The 16325-nt window shown below is 40.7% G+C and overlaps 2 protein-coding genes across 4 annotated transcripts in view; one reads left to right on the plus strand and one right to left on the minus strand.

Moving 5' to 3' along the window:
• Positions 1-2857: 2857 nt before the first annotated feature.
• Positions 2858-12725, minus strand: LOC127009059 (phosphatidylinositol N-acetylglucosaminyltransferase subunit C-like). Of its 3 annotated transcripts, none has more exons than XM_050881777.1 (8): positions 12550-12725; positions 8177-8294; positions 6819-6882; positions 6423-6553; positions 5756-5924; positions 4334-4481; positions 3213-3382; positions 2858-2979 (listed from the first exon to the last, which is right to left on the minus strand). In XM_050881777.1, the coding sequence occupies exons 2-8, from the start codon at positions 8268-8270 to the stop codon at positions 2934-2936; spliced, it is 822 nt and encodes a 273-aa protein (XP_050737734.1). In that variant the 5' UTR covers positions 8271-8294; positions 12550-12725; the 3' UTR covers positions 2858-2933. The 3 variants fall into 3 exon arrangements, with proteins under 3 accessions (XP_050737734.1, XP_050737732.1, XP_050737733.1); XM_050881775.1 differs by having other exon boundaries at positions 12082-12725; XM_050881776.1 differs by lacking the exon at positions 12550-12725 and adding an exon at positions 8751-8983.
• Positions 12726-14436: 1711 nt separating this feature from the next.
• Positions 14437-16325, plus strand: part of LOC127009062 (lysine-specific demethylase 5A-like) — a 57088-nt gene continuing 55199 nt past the window's right edge. The window contains exon 1 of the mRNA XM_050881779.1: positions 14437-14460. Within this exon, the coding sequence (XP_050737736.1) occupies positions 14452-14460 (9 nt within the window). The 5' untranslated portion in view covers positions 14437-14451. The remainder of the gene's footprint in view (positions 14461-16325) is intronic.

Below are 16325 nucleotides of genomic sequence, written 5' to 3' on the forward strand. Positions count from 1 at the left end.
TCAATGCAAGTCCCATCTGACTGGAAGGATGCTAATGTTATGCCACTGTTCAAAGGTGGAATCCATTCTGATCCCCTCAACTATAGACCAATCAGTTTGACATCAGTGTGCTGTAAATCTTTTGAAAGAATAATTGTGTCTCAACTTACTTCTTATTTGGAAGATAATAACTTACTTTCACAGCATCAGTATGGTTTTAGATATGGTAGATCAGTTTTCGACCAACTGTTGTTTACTTATGACTATGTGACTCATTTCTATGAAAGTGGTATGTCAGTGGATGTGATATTTTTTGATTTCAAGAAAGCTTTTGATGTTGTTAATCATAGATTATTACTCTTAATGCTGTCTAGTATTGGGATTGGGGAGTGTTTGCTGGGATGGCTGAAAGACTATTTGAGTGGGAGAAAGATGCAAGTAGTTGTCCATGGAAGTAAGTTATAGAGCGGATGTAAGCAGTGGTGTTCCCCAAGGGTCTGTAATTGGTCCCTTGCTTTTTCTCATTTACATTAATCATGTTGTTTCAGAACTAAATTGTAAGTTTTGTTTATTTGCTGATAATCTTAAATTATACCTAGCTACTGAAATTTCTAAGTCTAACCAATTAATTTCTCACAGTATTTTGCAGAGACATCAACACTCTTACAACACAAGCAGCTCTTGGGGTTTATCTTTCTCAGTTGGCAAATGTGCCAGAATGAACTTTTGTAGGAATTTCCTTTATGCTCCTGCTCCTTTACCATATTTTATTGGTAACCAACCCAATAAGATGTAGATAACTATAAGGATCTTGGGGTCAGGGTGGATTCCTCCCTAAAGTTTCATTTGCATGTAAGAGAAATCACTGGCAAGGCTGGAGGCATTAGTTACAGTATTCTAATGGGTACCCTTTGCAGATCTCCTGATTTCATAAAGACAGTTTTTATCTCGCATATTCGCCCTATCTTGGACTTCGCCTGTGGTTTGGTTCACTGGTTATACAGGAGACATTAGGCTTTAGAAAATGTTCAGAGGAGGTGGACCAAGAAAATTACCGTTTCCATGATCTGCCATGCAATGAACGTCTCGCTAGATTGAGTCTTTATTCCATTAAAGGAAGATTAATTAGAGCTGATCTTATTATGGTGTTCAACATTCTGAAAGGGTTTTGTCCGAATCTAGGTCACCTCTTTGTTAGAAATTTCAACAGAGACACGAGAGGCCACTCCTTTAAGCTTTTCGTTCCTCGTTACAATACTGATGTTCGAGCTCGTTTCTTCTCTGTGCGGGTCATTAGCATTTGGAATAATTTACTGCGCATGCGTGGCCCGGGCGCCCGATGTTGTATGAAAAAACTTTGGGGTATGAAATATCTTCGGTGAAGATATTTCATACTTTGATCATCAACATTAAAACACTAGGTTATTTTTTTATGTTAGACTCAAAAATCAATATATCAAGGAGAAAAATCATTTAACTTTGCCCAAAAAATTATTATTCACTGCCTCAAATTTGATATTCCATATTCGTTTGTGAGCATGCCCTGGTATTGAAGGCACCGCAGTGTTGTGTTATTTGGTGTCCCATCGTCAAAAGCGTCAGTTTACAAACACTAGTCTCTCGTGAACTACGCATGTTCAGACCAGTAAGCATAGCCCTGTACAGTCTCACAAAGCTTTTTAACACATTAAGAGTAGTTGCTGGAAGGCTGAATCAGACATACAGTACCACCATCCTCGCTGTTTCTATGTAGAACGACACTCTGTACATATAAATACAACTCGTACAGAGTGTCGTTCTAGAAACAGCGGGGATGATGGTAGTTGTACTGTATGTCTGATTCAGCCTTCCAGCAACTCTTAATTACGGTTAAAAAGCCTTGTGAGACTGTACAGGTCTACGCTTGCTGGTATGAGCATGCGCAGTTCACGAGAGACCAGTGTTTGTAAACAAAAGCGCCTTTCATTGCTAAACGCTCGCTTCGAGCTCCACCCGCACTCAAATCTCCTGCGTATGAAAGTGTTCCAACACTAATTCTCACAACACAGGGTTGCCAATTGAGTGGGTTCTTCACTAAATTTGGTGGAAAATCATATCACCCCAGCGCAACAAATCTACGGACGAGTAACTGGTGGATGTTCTTGCCCAATATAGCGGCATTTTTGCATAGCTTCACCTATCACCTGGCTGATTCTTTGACCAAATAGTTGTAAATATTGCAGTTGGCAATACTCCCTTGCCAGAATCTGAAGGAGAGATGTCCGCAGTTTTCTTGATATGGCTGATCATCACACACGCACCGACGTAAGTGTCAACATTCAACACTTCCTGAACGTGCATGTACGTTCACAAGAGAGACATACATAACCGACTCCAATAGATCTGGACCTCCTCTTTCCAATAGTGTTTTTGGTTTTTAGCTGTGATGAATAATTTTTGAGATACAGAGGTTAAAAGAGACACCCCATTGGGCTGCCTGATTGCGCCTGAGGGGATAGTCGCGTCCACACCACGCGCAAGGAAAGGGTTAAATGTGCATTGCGTAAAAATCACAATAATTAACCTTTCATGATATATTTAGGCAATTTTATTTATAATGTTTCTTTCAGATTTACTAGATGATGTGCTACTCGGGACTTGCAGAGAAAGATTTTTCATTTGTCTTTCTGCTCCTGCAGGAAAATAATAAATAAATGCATGGCTGGAGTGCACCAAGCTTGTAGTGATTATGGCTTTAGCTCTGTAGCTAATGGGGAAGTCTCAGATTTTCAATGTTTGAAAAAATGCCTTGATAGGACAAACTGAGTCTCATTTCAGGACAGTGAGGCTGAAGATACTTAGAATGAAATCCTGATATTGGATGTCACATAAAGTCAAGTTTCATTAAACCTTTTATATCTCTTAAGCTTTCAATGTAACAGGAAATAATTGGTGTATCTTGTTCGAATGACTTTCTATCTGTCTTCTATCTGTGCTTCATCCCATGGTCCATAGATATTCCTGGAAAGGAATATATATAATTAATGGCAGGGCTTTGAACTTAGTGTAGCTTGTAATACTTTGCTTCAACATGTGATTGGTGGAACAGCTTTCTAGTCTGTTTATTACTGCAATGTTACAATAGTACTTTTGTGTGAAGTAGAGATGATCATTCCATATGAATTGGTGTTCATGGCAGAAGTCCATGCTAACATGCTATAATATATCAGTACCATTTAAGAACATTTACATACTGTTTATAACCCTGGAGGGAGATGTACATCACTGGAACAAAGAGGTTGCAGACAAACAGTGCAATCAGAAACAGCAGCAGGAGGTGAGGAGCAAATGACACTATTCCTAATGCTGTGAGTACCACCACCACCACAGTTGATGCCATGTGCCACCACTTTCCCAGCTGATTCTGTAAAGAAACATTACTGACTTTAATATTGTCTTTAACAATGGCAAGGTACATGACACTTGTATTAGATCTGTTCTGTCAAATGAAATGTGGGTGTGGGGTTAATGTAGAATCATTTAGGTTTAGGGACAGATCACCTAGTCTGGACCATAGGTTCTGTGTGATCTGATTTTATGTAATTTTTTAAAAATTTATCTCTCTCTCTCTCACTAATTGGAGAGAGAGAGAGAGAGAGAGAGAGAGCATGCATGAGTGTGTGGGAGTGTCAGTTTTTTGAGTGACCCCTTAAATGGTTTCCATACCACCATTCTCACCGCTGGTGCCGCAGGTGAGTAGAGTTTGGAAATATACGCCCAGGTACAGACATGCAAACAACGCCGTATCATAATAAGGCTGTGTTATGCAACAAAGATATGTGTATCAAGGTGGGGAAATACTGACTCCGTGACCAAACCTCGTCACGTCGCAAACTTTCATGCGTCCCGCCTTGCTGAATCGGAGTCAGTCTGTGTTTGGAGGTTCTACTGTTTCTCCTGTTTTCTTAACTATTTCTGTCCATGTAGCCTGCACCACTAATGGGCTGGGGCCACCCATAAGGCCTCTCAAGAAAGCCTACAGGTGCTACAGGCAGCACGTAAAAAAAAAAAATAAATAAATAAAAATAAATAAAAAAAAGGGGGCATGGGATTTTTGCAAATTTGGGCCCCAGAAAAATTGCAGTTGTTTTGAGGGTGCCGTTGTTTTGAATGCTGGATAAACAAGGTTCTACTGTATATAAAGCCATATGTTAAACTGGTCATTAAAATATATATTTATTTCATGAGAGGAGTGAAAAAGAAATATACCTGTGACCCAAATAGTATGAGTGCTCCTGTACAAACCCTTCATCTGCACATTGTTATCTATAAAAATTTGAACACTTTCCATCAGCTTTTATTTCCCCTGCCTTACCTGATGGTAGCGCCTGAAGCTTGGGAGGAGTGTGAAGAGAGCCACAGCCACAGTCATCAGGGTGAAGACATCAAGGTCATTCTCCAGTCTGGATGCCAAACAGACTGAGGCAAACAGACCAACATTGTGGGACACTGTCGGGTTCACTCTGCAGGGTGGAGAAAATAGCAGTTTATTATGATGCATTATGTTAAAATATGTAAGATGAAATATAGTATTTTGGAAAATGACATAATAGTTATATATTTTTCTATAGCTCTGATGACCTGTTTCCTCCAAAAACCACTTGAGGAAGTGGCCATGGCAGAAGTGTCCAATTCTCCCTGTTCATACAGTATTTTTTGCAAAATTCACACCTATCCCCACCTCTCTTCTTTGAGTACTCTTCAATAATGTAAGTATGCGGTCTTAGCTATCTAGCTTGAGGGATTATTTAATTACCTTCATAAAAGTTAAAAAAATTGATTAAAAATTAAGTTTTCAGTGAAAGTGCATCAAATTTGGGAGCAACATTTGTTGGGTTAAGTTTCTTAATGGCAACATATGGCAACCTTTCTAAAGAGCGTAGATGAGGAGCTTTGAGCAATTTTTATTTGTTAGCCTATTCTGACGGGAGAGGAAAAAAAATAGTTTTCTCGGTGTAACTTGGGAACTAATAGGTGTATGAGGATACCATAAGAATCCTCACTAAATTCTGCTTCGAAACATATATTCAGCTAAAACGTTGGCCCACAAAAGTTCGAGCTAGCGAATGGGGAAGAGTTGGTACTTCAAATTTATTGTCTACAATACTCTTCACAGAGACTTGAAACAACTTTGTATTGTTTATATATATTTTTTCCTCTATTTTTATTTGCGCATGTTCTAGTACAAGTCTTTATGAAGCCATTGATACCAAATTTATTGGGGTACGATATATCTGTGAGGGTAAAATACATCCGGGAATGTAGAGTATCGCGGCAGCAAAAAAAGGCCGGTCGGGCCTGATGGTGAGTGGAACAGAAACTTATTGGAAACTTATGGTGTGCGAGAGGGTTAAGAGAGCTAAGAGAGTTACCTGTAATGTATAGCAAAACCAATAAAGTTCTATGCAATAACTTCGATAAATGTAAAAAATGTAAGAAAGAAGTAGTACAGAGGATGCTCATAAGGTCTATTGTCGCAATAATACATGAACACAAAAATTTGTGGTAATACCATGAAATACATGAGAAAATAATATTAAACTGAACCACTACCTTACTTGTGCTTTTCAGCTTTAAAGGCTAAAAACTAAAGTACAGAATGGAGCCTATTTGAAAATGTGGAACAGCAGATCTGAAAGGGTGAGTTTAAAACAAATAAGGAAAGCCCAAACTGTGAGGGATAAAAGAACCAAAATCCCTGCAATTTTCAAATCAATATAAATGAATCCACTCTTACATTGCTACTTCTGTTCCATAGTCATGGACAGCCAGGCGGAGGAGCAAGAGGAATGTTGTGGAGGCATTGATGGAGTCTGTGGCAACGCTTCCTGTTAGGCTCTTGATGATGGGCGACGCACACGCAATCAGAATCACACAAAAACAAACCACTTTCAAGTCAAACCATACTGAAAAAAATACAAAGAGAAAGTAAGTGTGTGGGGCCCAGAATACTGAGAGGTCTGGTATGAGTTCATTTACTAGTTGAATATGAACTGCTTGAAGCTGTCTATTCTATCTTTCTATCTATTCTGATGGTAGCTCATTAAAGCTCCCTCAAAATTATGGCCTAAATTTTGTTGTATTTAGACTCACTCTTCTGTGCCACTGTCCATTCCTCCTTCCTTCTAGTCTCTCTTTCTCTTTCTAAAATGTTTTAAGACTTTCTCTTCCAATTTTGTAAAGGGCTGTACTCACACACATGCCATTCCTCTATATCTGAAAATGATGACTTGGGATATGAGTATTACTGAATATTGCTACAACTGGCAATACCTGAAATGGTGACTGGCTAATGAAATCTTTAATGTTATTCATGTATGCACCATTTACACTAAAAAGTAAACATATTCCATGAGTATAAGAATAACGTGCACATAAATTATGAAGGTTAAACTCAAGATCACCTGAGGCAGTGAGCTTGGTTCTGGTGATGAGGTAGCCTGCCACCCCCACCCCAGCAGTCACAGCCAAAACATTTTTAGAGTTGAGGTGGCCTTCTGATATGCCAAAAAAGAGGACCACTAGACCAAGGCAGCTGGAACAGAAACACACCTTTACTAATAATCCAAATGTCAAACACACTATTTGACCTAAGGATGCTGGATTGGGACAACACACACACTTCCCTGTGTAAGCACCAGTATCACTACATTTCTGCTTTTCACAGTAAGCCACAGCCTATTTCTCTTTAATGTAGTATATCAACAGGTTCAAAGAAAGTAAACACAGAGCTGTCTATGATATATGCATATAAAAAAAGTTAATATACTGTGTTTAAACAACTCAATAAATATTTTTACCTGCATATTTCCTGAGTGACTGATAATGCTCCATAACAAGCTTCAAAGAGTGACAATTCCTTCCCTGCAATAAATGAGCAAAACATGAGAAAAACAAATACAAAGAAATCGCTCTAACTGGGACATGGATACTCATACAAAAGACCAAGACTAAGAATATGGGCTATGAAGGTGAGTTGTGGGGTACCCTTAGGCTTGACGCTGGAGTGTCTGCCTTGAGTCTTGGGAGCCTGAATATAAGTCCCAAGCAAGTTGTTGGAAAAAGCATTTATTTCTGAATACAAGATCAGAGTTCCTCTAATTGTGGTAATATCCCCATGACAGAGATTTCAGGAGAAAAGAAAAACCTACTACTTGAAAATACTGTAGATAAATGTGTTAGAAGTGGTGCAAGAGAGAGGTAAAGTTAAGGGCATAAGCTGAGCGTGGCCTCAGTGCTCAGCTCCGTCACACTGGCCCTTTTTTTTTTTTTTTACAGCCACGGAGACAGTTCAAGGGTGTAATGGGAAAAAAAAAAAAAAAAAAAAAAAGGCCCGCAACTTACTGCTGCAGAACAGAGGTTAAAGGAGTGTTCAAAATCAGAGGTCAATTTCGGGAGGAGAGGTGTCCTGATACCCTCCTCATGAAAGAGTTCAAGTCATAGGCAGGAGGAAATACAGATGAAGGAAGATTGTTCCAAAGTTTACCAGCGTGAGGGATGAAAGAGTGAAGATGCTGGTTAACTCTTGCATAGGGGGTTTGGACAGTATAGGGATGAGCATGAGTAGAAAGTCTTGTGCAGTGGGGCTGCGGGAGGAGGGGAGGCATGCAGTTAGCAAGTTCAGAAGAGCAGTCAGCATGAAAATATCGATAGAAGATGGAAAGACAGGCAACATGGCAGCGGAATTTGAGAGGTAGAATACTATCAGTACGAGGAGGAGAGCTGATGAGACGAAGAGCCTTTGATTCCACTCTGTCAAGGAGAGCTGTGTGAGTGGACCCCCCCCCCCCCCACCCACCCAACACACGAGATGCATACTCCATACGAATGTAACTGTGTATTTTGAATGATAAGTCAGCATTATATACAATTATATGTTTCTTTCCAATACTAAACTAATAACCTCCACTAAAATAAGAGTTAGACTTAGTCCTAAAACAATTCAGCATGAGTTTCTTTGATACATTTACTTTGTGTTAAATTGATGTCCTACTTTGCTACTGAAGCTCTAAAGACTCATCATGTTGTCATATCATCTCCCTCAAGAAAAGGATTCATATCTGATATAATATATTTTTATACATAAAACATTTACAACATGCAAAATATTTCCATCAGATGATACAATACCACACCAACAACACATTATAACACTTACTCTTCTTGCTCACTCTTAAGAAAGAGTCACCCACATAGTTGTCTGGGAAAGGCTGTTTCTTCCACAGTACTCTTGTCCACTTGGGCTTCACCATCAACTCTCCCTCTTCCTTTAGCACCTGAAAGTTTAGGTAAAGTACATCAGACAGCAGACTTTACTTACAGAAGTTATCAGTGAAATTATTCTACAAATATTACATACAAAATCCAGTAACATTTTCTGGTAACCCATTAAAATTAAGGGTAATTATTTGCATACTGCTACAGGCATCCTTCGCTCTGTGATTGGGTTAATATTCCAAAGAAATTACTGTAAAGGCATTGGTCGTACACTGATAGCATAATAACATGGGATAATGGGATGTATTCTTAGCTACTCAAAAATAACAATATGTAACAGATTTTGGCTTTTTCTTGTTCCTGGGCAGAAAGTGTTATTTTCCCAATTGCTTATGCTTAAAAATTAAATGGAAAAGATCTAATTTTCTCTTCAAAATTTGCTTTTTTGTGACCTTGGTAATGAAATTTTCATATCTATCTATTTTCAAGAATTCAAGATTCAATACTGTACTTACTTGCTGAGATATTTTTTTTACAACCCTGCAGAACTTAAGTTTCAAGAAGTGAAGGAAGATGAAGATTCAAATTACAATTTCAGAGGTGCAGCTGGTGAGAGAAACTCGTATTACCACAACCAAAGAGACTTCAATAACTTGATCAGAGATCTTGGTCTAGCAAAGGCTCAAGGAGTGGAATTTGTTAGATTAAAATCCGTAAGTTACAGGTCATAGGAAGAGTTACCAATATTCTTTAACACATTAAGAGTTGCTGGAAGGCTGAATCAGACATACAGTACCACCATCCTCGCTGTTTCTTGAACGACACTCTGTACATATAAATACAACTCGTACAGAGTGTTAAAAAGCTTTGTGAGACTGTACAGGTCTACGCTTGCTGGTCTGAGCATGCACAGTTCACGAGAGACCAGTGTTTGTAAACAAAAGCGCCTTCTTCTTCTTCTTCTTTTGACCTGTAACGCTTTGTATCGCTTCTTAGGTCCTCCTCCTCTCGTTCCTCCCTTCTTCTTATTCACGCACTTTCCATTTCAGTATTATGTTATTTTCTAACCTGAAATAAAGTCACTTATATTCACTTATTCAGACATTTGTGCCCTTTTTCCCCAGCACTGTGCGAGGAACACTTTTGCCAACCTTACCATTCTTCTTTCTGTTTCCTTTTTGTCCCCATACAGCCCCAACACCGTGCAGATCGCACCGTTTTCCTCCTCTAGCCTCCTAGCCCACTCCTTTCTGCCTATTATCATCACTACTCCTGCCACTAACTCCCCTCTCTGCCTCTCATAGTTGCTGCATTCCACTATTAGGTGTTCTACTGTTTCTATCTGCTCTGTCCTACAGCAACAGTTATGGTTTCCCCCGTCCCTGTTCCTGCCGTTTACCTCCAGGGTTCCTGTTCTTGCTTTAAACAATAGCAATTGCTCCCCCAGTCTCCTACATGCCAGTGTACTCCCTCTGGTTTCTGTTTCCTACTGTACCATTTTAACGTTGACTTGCCTCTCATTCCTTCCTGCCATTTGACTTGTCCGTTCCTTTCTACTGCCTTCTTCACATCCCTGATCTCCATTTCATTCCACTCTTCCCTCAGGTGTTCTCTCCTTTTCCACCTCTCTAACTCTTTCCCCCAAGTGGACTTGTTTCCACTTTCTTGCAGTATTTTCTTTGCCCATCTCTCCTCACTACTCTTTTCAATTTTCTTTAGGAAGCCCAACTTGCCCTTTACAATTCTTTCCTTGAATGTACTCCATCCCATATCTCCTCTGACAGCCTCTACCGCTGTGCTCCTAGGGGCTCCTAATTCCCACCTGCCTACCGTGTTCTGAACCTTTTCTAGCTGTGCAATGTCCCCTTCTCTGTAGTGCGTTAACTCTGATCCATAGAGGCAATATGGTACACCTACTCCTTTCCACAGACTTCGCCCTACGTCATATTTGTTTACTACTCTATTGCCTCCATTTATTATCATCCCTGACATCCTCCTTGCCTTCCCTTCATTCACTTTTCCTCTGTTTCTCCCCTCCTATGCCTTCCTTGCTAACCTCCATTCCTAGGTACACATATTTATCGACTACCTCCAGCACGTTGTTTCCTAGTACCCATTGGTTACTGCCTCCACTACAAAACTCCATAACCTTACATTTTCTTTCACTAAATTTCAGGTCCCACTCCCTCCCATATGCCTGAGCTATGTGCAGGATCTCCTCCATCTCCTCCTTCCTCTCCGCCATCAATACTACATCATCAGCGTAGGCCAGGCACCCTAACCTCTCTCCTCCTATCTCTACTCCTTTCCCGGCTTTCCTAATTCTCACTATCAGCTCCTCGAGGTACATGTTGAAAAGCGTCGGGGACATCACACAGCCTTGCCTGACTCCTACATTATTTTCTAACCACCCAGTAGTGACGTCTCCTAACGTGAACTGCACCTCATTTCCCTCATATAGACTCTGTATTGTATTTACTATCTTTTCATCTACACGTACATGTCCTAGCAGTCTAATGAGCTTTTCCCTGTTCACTGTGTCCTACGCCTTTTCAAGATCTATGAATACTAGGTATAACTCCTTCTTCTGCAGCCTGTTCCTTTCAATAATCTCTTTTAAGGTAAATATATTTTCCAGCCCTCTTCTGCCTTTCCTAAATCCACTCTGTTCCTCTCCTAGCACCTTTTGCATCTCTATCCAGGCCTTTAGTTTTTCATTTATTACTATTCCAAATACCTTTGCCATGGTGTTCATTATAGCTATTGGCCTATAATTTCCTATCTCTGCTTTATCCTTTCCCCCTCCTTTATGTATCACAATTACCCTGCTCTTTTTCCAGTCCTGTGGTACCTCCCCTTCCTCCAAAATAACACAACACCGGTTCAGACGTTTCTAGTATTATCGTCCATAGGTACGTGTGTGGTTTTCAGGTTTTGTAAGTTTTCTAAAATACAGATAATGAATATTTGAATACATCTATGTTTTTTATTTGAAATATCACTACTATAGTATCGTTCTCGCCTGTCGGACTTATCGCTAGCTAGTATCAGAATTGTCGAATAATATCGGGTATCGGTTATCGGTTATCGCCTGTATTTGTGTTTCCAGTTAACGAATATCAGTTATCACCGATAAGGTTTTCCATTATCAGTTATCGGTTATTGGGAATAAGGTTTTCTGTTATCGTGCCCAGCTATGGTAATTGGTCCTTTTGTCAACCTACATGCATACCAATAAAGAGGTTAAATACTCAGTTAACAACTACCGAGATGTGAAGTAGACTGATATTTTGAGGGAGTGAGAGTGTCGGGACTTTCATCCATTATGGTGGCTTGAAAACAACTGACTTCAGGAACCCGCCTAAAGGTGCCACCACTGATACACCCTCACATTGTAAAATTTCACGAAAGTATTCCTTTAAAATTAGAAAATGCAAATAGCTGCAGCATTAGTTGCTTTAATATATAGTAGAAGAAAATAACATAGAACTCTTGAAAGACCGTTTTTTGTCCGAAATCGTTATGATCCATGCGCGTTCTGGATATTACTGACATAGGAACTAGTTTCTGTGGTGTAGTATAAGGCAGCTAAGAGGCTCAGTCTGCCCAGGAAGCCCTCGTGTCAAACTACAACATTAGACTTAGAAATTTTCAAGGCACCCCCACATAATCAAGCCGTTTACGCAGAAAATTGGGATGACCAGTAACTAAAACCTTCACAAATGTGAAACAAAAGAAGTATCCTATGCAGTACCCATGCTATTTTTTTGGTATATTCGAAGCAGTTGTTGGCTAGATTAACCAAAATATCATATTGTTTTCTAAATCAAGTCTACGTAGACTTACCATTTCCTGTACTTCTTGACCCCTTCCTCTCCCAAAATACCATGGGGGGGGAGGATCAACTCATCCTGTATACTTTTCTCATTGGGGAGCGCTGTCCTCTGGTCCTTTTCTTTCGCATCGGACACGCTTGTTTTTCCGTTCTCTTTTTCTTCTTCTTTTGATCTGCTCCGCTTTGTATCGCTTCTTAGGTCCTCCTTGGTGCTTCTCCACACTTAAGATACTTCACTACACATTCTTAGTTACTTCACTGTGTACACTTATATACTTCACCCTGCACTAAACTCTGTTTCTGTACACTTTGCTTCCATTGACACTGCTTTTCTATTTTCTTTTCATTTGTTACACTTGAGGGCTTGGAAGGCTGTGTTGGGGGTGAGGGTGTCGCTGCCTAGTAGGTCCTCTAGAGTTGGCCTGTGGATGTGGAGTCTGGTTAAGGATCATTTGAGGTTGGTGCGGAGGGAGTGGAACCTTAGGCAGTGAAGCAGGAAGGATTCCGGTGTGTCAGGCTGTGTGGGGCACCATGGGCAGTGGGGGTCCTGGACTATGTTCAGTCAAATCCTCAGGCGGGTGTCGGGTGATGGTGTTAAATTGCTGTGGGGCCACAGCCTCCAGAGCCGTGTAGTTCGTATTTGTAAACAAACTGTTGACGCTCACAAGTTTTGGGTTTTTAACGGGTGTACAAATATTAATTAAAAATAAAGAAAAGACTTTTTGAACCTTGTTTCAATAAAAAAAAATAAGTTTTGCTACACAATTATAAATGAAGTGAGTAAATTAATGGAAAGGAAAATATAATGGGTCAGGCTGAAGAGTTAAAAGATCTTGAAGCCCGCAGCCGCCATCTTTAAATTCCTCTGAGGTATTAACACTACCCACGAGCCACCGCCCACCCCGCTCAAGGCCACCCAGCGTTTCACTATAGTGAATCTACGAGGAACTAGCGGATTGGGGGGTTTCTGCGGGGGTCTCTCCTCCCGTACCACGCTGCCACATCTCTTGTCTCCAATTGTGGGATTAGAGTCAAGGTGTTAAGTGGACCACCATTAGCCTCCCTTCATTTCCTCCTCCTTTCTCTCTCTCTCTCTCTCTCTCTCTCTCTCTCTCTCTCTCTCTCTCTCTCTCTCTCTCTCTCTCTTCTCTTGTGACAATTAAGAAAATGGGCGCTGCAGAGCGGACTCAACATAGAAGTCCATCGTCATTATGTGTCTGCCAGTCTGTCTTGTCGCGTCTTCATTGTTTAACTTTTCTTGTACTCGTTTACCTTTGACTGTCCGTCTATGTCCTTTTGTTGTCCACCGTTACACATTGTTATACACATACACCAACACTTAAATGTTAACCTACACAAACAACATTCACACAAACGCATACCCACACAAACACCTTTTCTTTGTGTTGTGTTTGTCTTAATGACTTGTTGTATTTTTGTCACCCCGGCGGATATGACTTTCTCTATCCGTGAACCGATTAGCACTTAGAACACTCGCTACCACCAACAAATGGAGCTTACCAATGACATTAATTAGTTAATAATACAAATTTTTGCCCTCAAGTGGTTATATTATTTTTTTTAAATGGATGTTAAAAAATATTACATAATGCAGCAACACGTTCCAGGGCTTCAATGATAATATGATAAAAAAAAAATTTTGAAGACTTTGAATGACATGAACACACTTCACCTGCTGACCAGTAAACGTCCTGCTGAGAATTTCAATTTGATTGATTGATTGTTTATTGTTGCAAAATACACAATAAAGGAGACGGGAGGACTTTAATAGCCTACTTGTCACTATTATTCACCTGTTATGCCTTTATGGTCAAACATTCGTATTATTTTAGATACCATCATATGTATGCATGGGGCATACATATAACGAAATTAGCACGGTTATGTAAAAAATAAACGTAAAGTCTGCTAAATAGGTGTGAATAATGAACAAATGTAATTAGTAGCCTATATATAGGTGAAGAGTCTGTCGTGCTGACATCTGCCAAATGATGTAACTTTAATATTTGTCACCATTATGAAATAAATTTTCAACTATTATCCCAAGGAAATATTAGGCTATCAGCAGATTTGAGCGGTGTATTACGAGGCACTCCACATTTTATCATATTTGTTCTTCACATTTTTTTTTTTTTTTATTCTTCACGTTTACTTTTTAGTACGCTTATTTTTCACATTTATCCTTCATAATCCTCCGCTCAGCTGATGTAATGTTGACATTTCCCGCCCTCCGGCATACCAACACTGCCGAAGCACGCGCCTTCGTCTTGTCATGATCGTCACCACGCTGGTAGTCGCCGATACCACGAAAAGAGCGACTGTGAAAGCGGATCGAGGCGATGGTAACGGCTGCTACCAGGATGGTTAGGGTGCGTATACCAGACGACTGTGAAAGCGGCCCTTAAGGCGGTGTCACAATGGCCGTTTTCGTCCAACCGTTGGAGTTACGGGCAACGCCCATACGCCCAACCGGGAGCGAGTTCACCGTTATCCGCAAGCTGGTGTCACACTGCTTTTTTCTTCCCACCGCGTTGGCGCCACCTTGGGCAATCGGCAACTCCAACTTTTCCTGGTGTGCGTCACACACGGTCAAGGCCGGTTGCCCGTATCCACATCCACAACGTAAACAAACCACTTGCGCCCTGTATCAACATGGCGTCGTCTGCTAAAGTAAGGGCTGTCGCGGCTTGTGCTGCCACTACCCAAGTTATGGACTTGTTGCTGGAGTTAAATAGAAGGAAGAAACAGTTGCGGGTGTGGCATGCCTGTGGTTCCTTCCATGCCAGTTATCATTGTCAGCACTGCGCGTGCACGGCCAACCCACCTATCTTGACTCAACCACATAAACACATGGATCGAATAACAACAAACACACACACACATGCCAGACTCATTACCAACCATTTTCTGTGTGACAAAAAAAATTTCTTTCACATTTGGTGTGTTGTGAACGTATTTGGTGAGTGGCTCACGCTCACAAAGCTTAGCTCTTTGAAAGAGAGAGCAGTCGTCTTAAACACTGCTTTTTTTCTTTGCTTAGATATGTTTTTTGGTGGCGTACCCAGAAAAAAAAGGGGGGGGGAGTATATATATAATACTCAACCACATAAACACATGGATCGAATAACAACAAACACACACACACATGTTGGCTGGCAGTTCTGAATACACGCTTGTGATCCACGTGGTGTCGTCTGCTAAAGTAAGTGCGGTCGCTCGCGGTCACCCGTGCCCCGTGGAACAGTTGGACAAACCTATATTTTTCTGGTAGTTTTCTGTGTGTTATGAAATAATCTGCTAACTCTTTCTGTTAAAAATCATGAAATCTCTAATATCATGATTGACTTTTCAAAGCCTATTGAACGTAAACCGCTGCCGCCGCCACAAAATAGCTCGCAGATCGAGAGGTTGAATTTGTTTACTGTTTCCATATTTCCCTCAGCGCTCACAAAGATCACAAGCGGACAAACTAGAACAAAACCAGGCAAATTAATATTTTTAATGCTGTGTATTCTCACAGCGCGTATGCGTGGTGGACAGCAGAATGACTAATTTCATCGGGGATATATTTTTCAGCCAGTGTAGTGGACCTTCTTCTTCTTTTGACCTGTAACGCTTTGTATCGCTTCTTAGGTCCTCCTTCTCCACACTTTTATACTTCACTACATGCACTTAGGGCCGCTTTCACAGTCATTTTGTTAGTTTTGATCGTTACCAAAGGCGGCGGTCGCCGCTATATCTAGTATTTCCACGTGAAACTGGCCGATCGGATATATGGCGGCTGCGGGGTTAGCCTAGCCCCGCACTTACCAAACACTCTCAACATCTCTCGCTTCGTCTGCAGCCGCCACTACCCCATCGGCCAGTTTCACGTGAAATACTAAGCGTCGATCGCCGCCGTTGGTAACGATCAAAACGAACAACATGACTGTGAAAGCGGCCCTTAGTTACATAACAGTGCGCACTTATACACTTCACACTGAACTTCAGTGTTTTTCTGTCCTTTTCTTTCCCTGGTTTTGCTTTTCTATGCCCTTTTGCAATTTTTCACTATTACTTTTCACCGTCGCTGCCATGCATTACAGGTCAAAAGAAGAAGAAGAAAAGGAAAACAACACCGGGAGATTACAATTTTCATAGACTTGAGAAAAAGATTTTTGCACTGTGGTTCCACAGCATGGGGTGTTCTCTTATCTTGTTAATCAAGTAGTAAGCAAAGCAGATCTGCCAGTCC

The sequence above is a fragment of the Eriocheir sinensis genome, chromosome 39 (assembly GCF_024679095.1).
Source record: "Eriocheir sinensis breed Jianghai 21 chromosome 39, ASM2467909v1, whole genome shotgun sequence".
In the NCBI taxonomy this organism is placed as follows: domain Eukaryota; kingdom Metazoa; phylum Arthropoda; class Malacostraca; order Decapoda; family Varunidae; genus Eriocheir; species Eriocheir sinensis.

Coding starts and splice junctions, on each gene's coding strand:
- LOC127009059 (XM_050881775.1), bottom strand. Junction 5,925..6,422: donor AACCAAGCTCACTGCCTCAG/GTGATCTTGAGT, acceptor TATTTTTTTCAG/TATGGTTTGACTTGAAAGTG. Junction 3,383..4,333: donor GCTTCAGGCGCTACCATCAG/GTAAGGCAGGGG, acceptor GTTTCTTTACAG/AATCAGCTGGGAAAGTGGTG.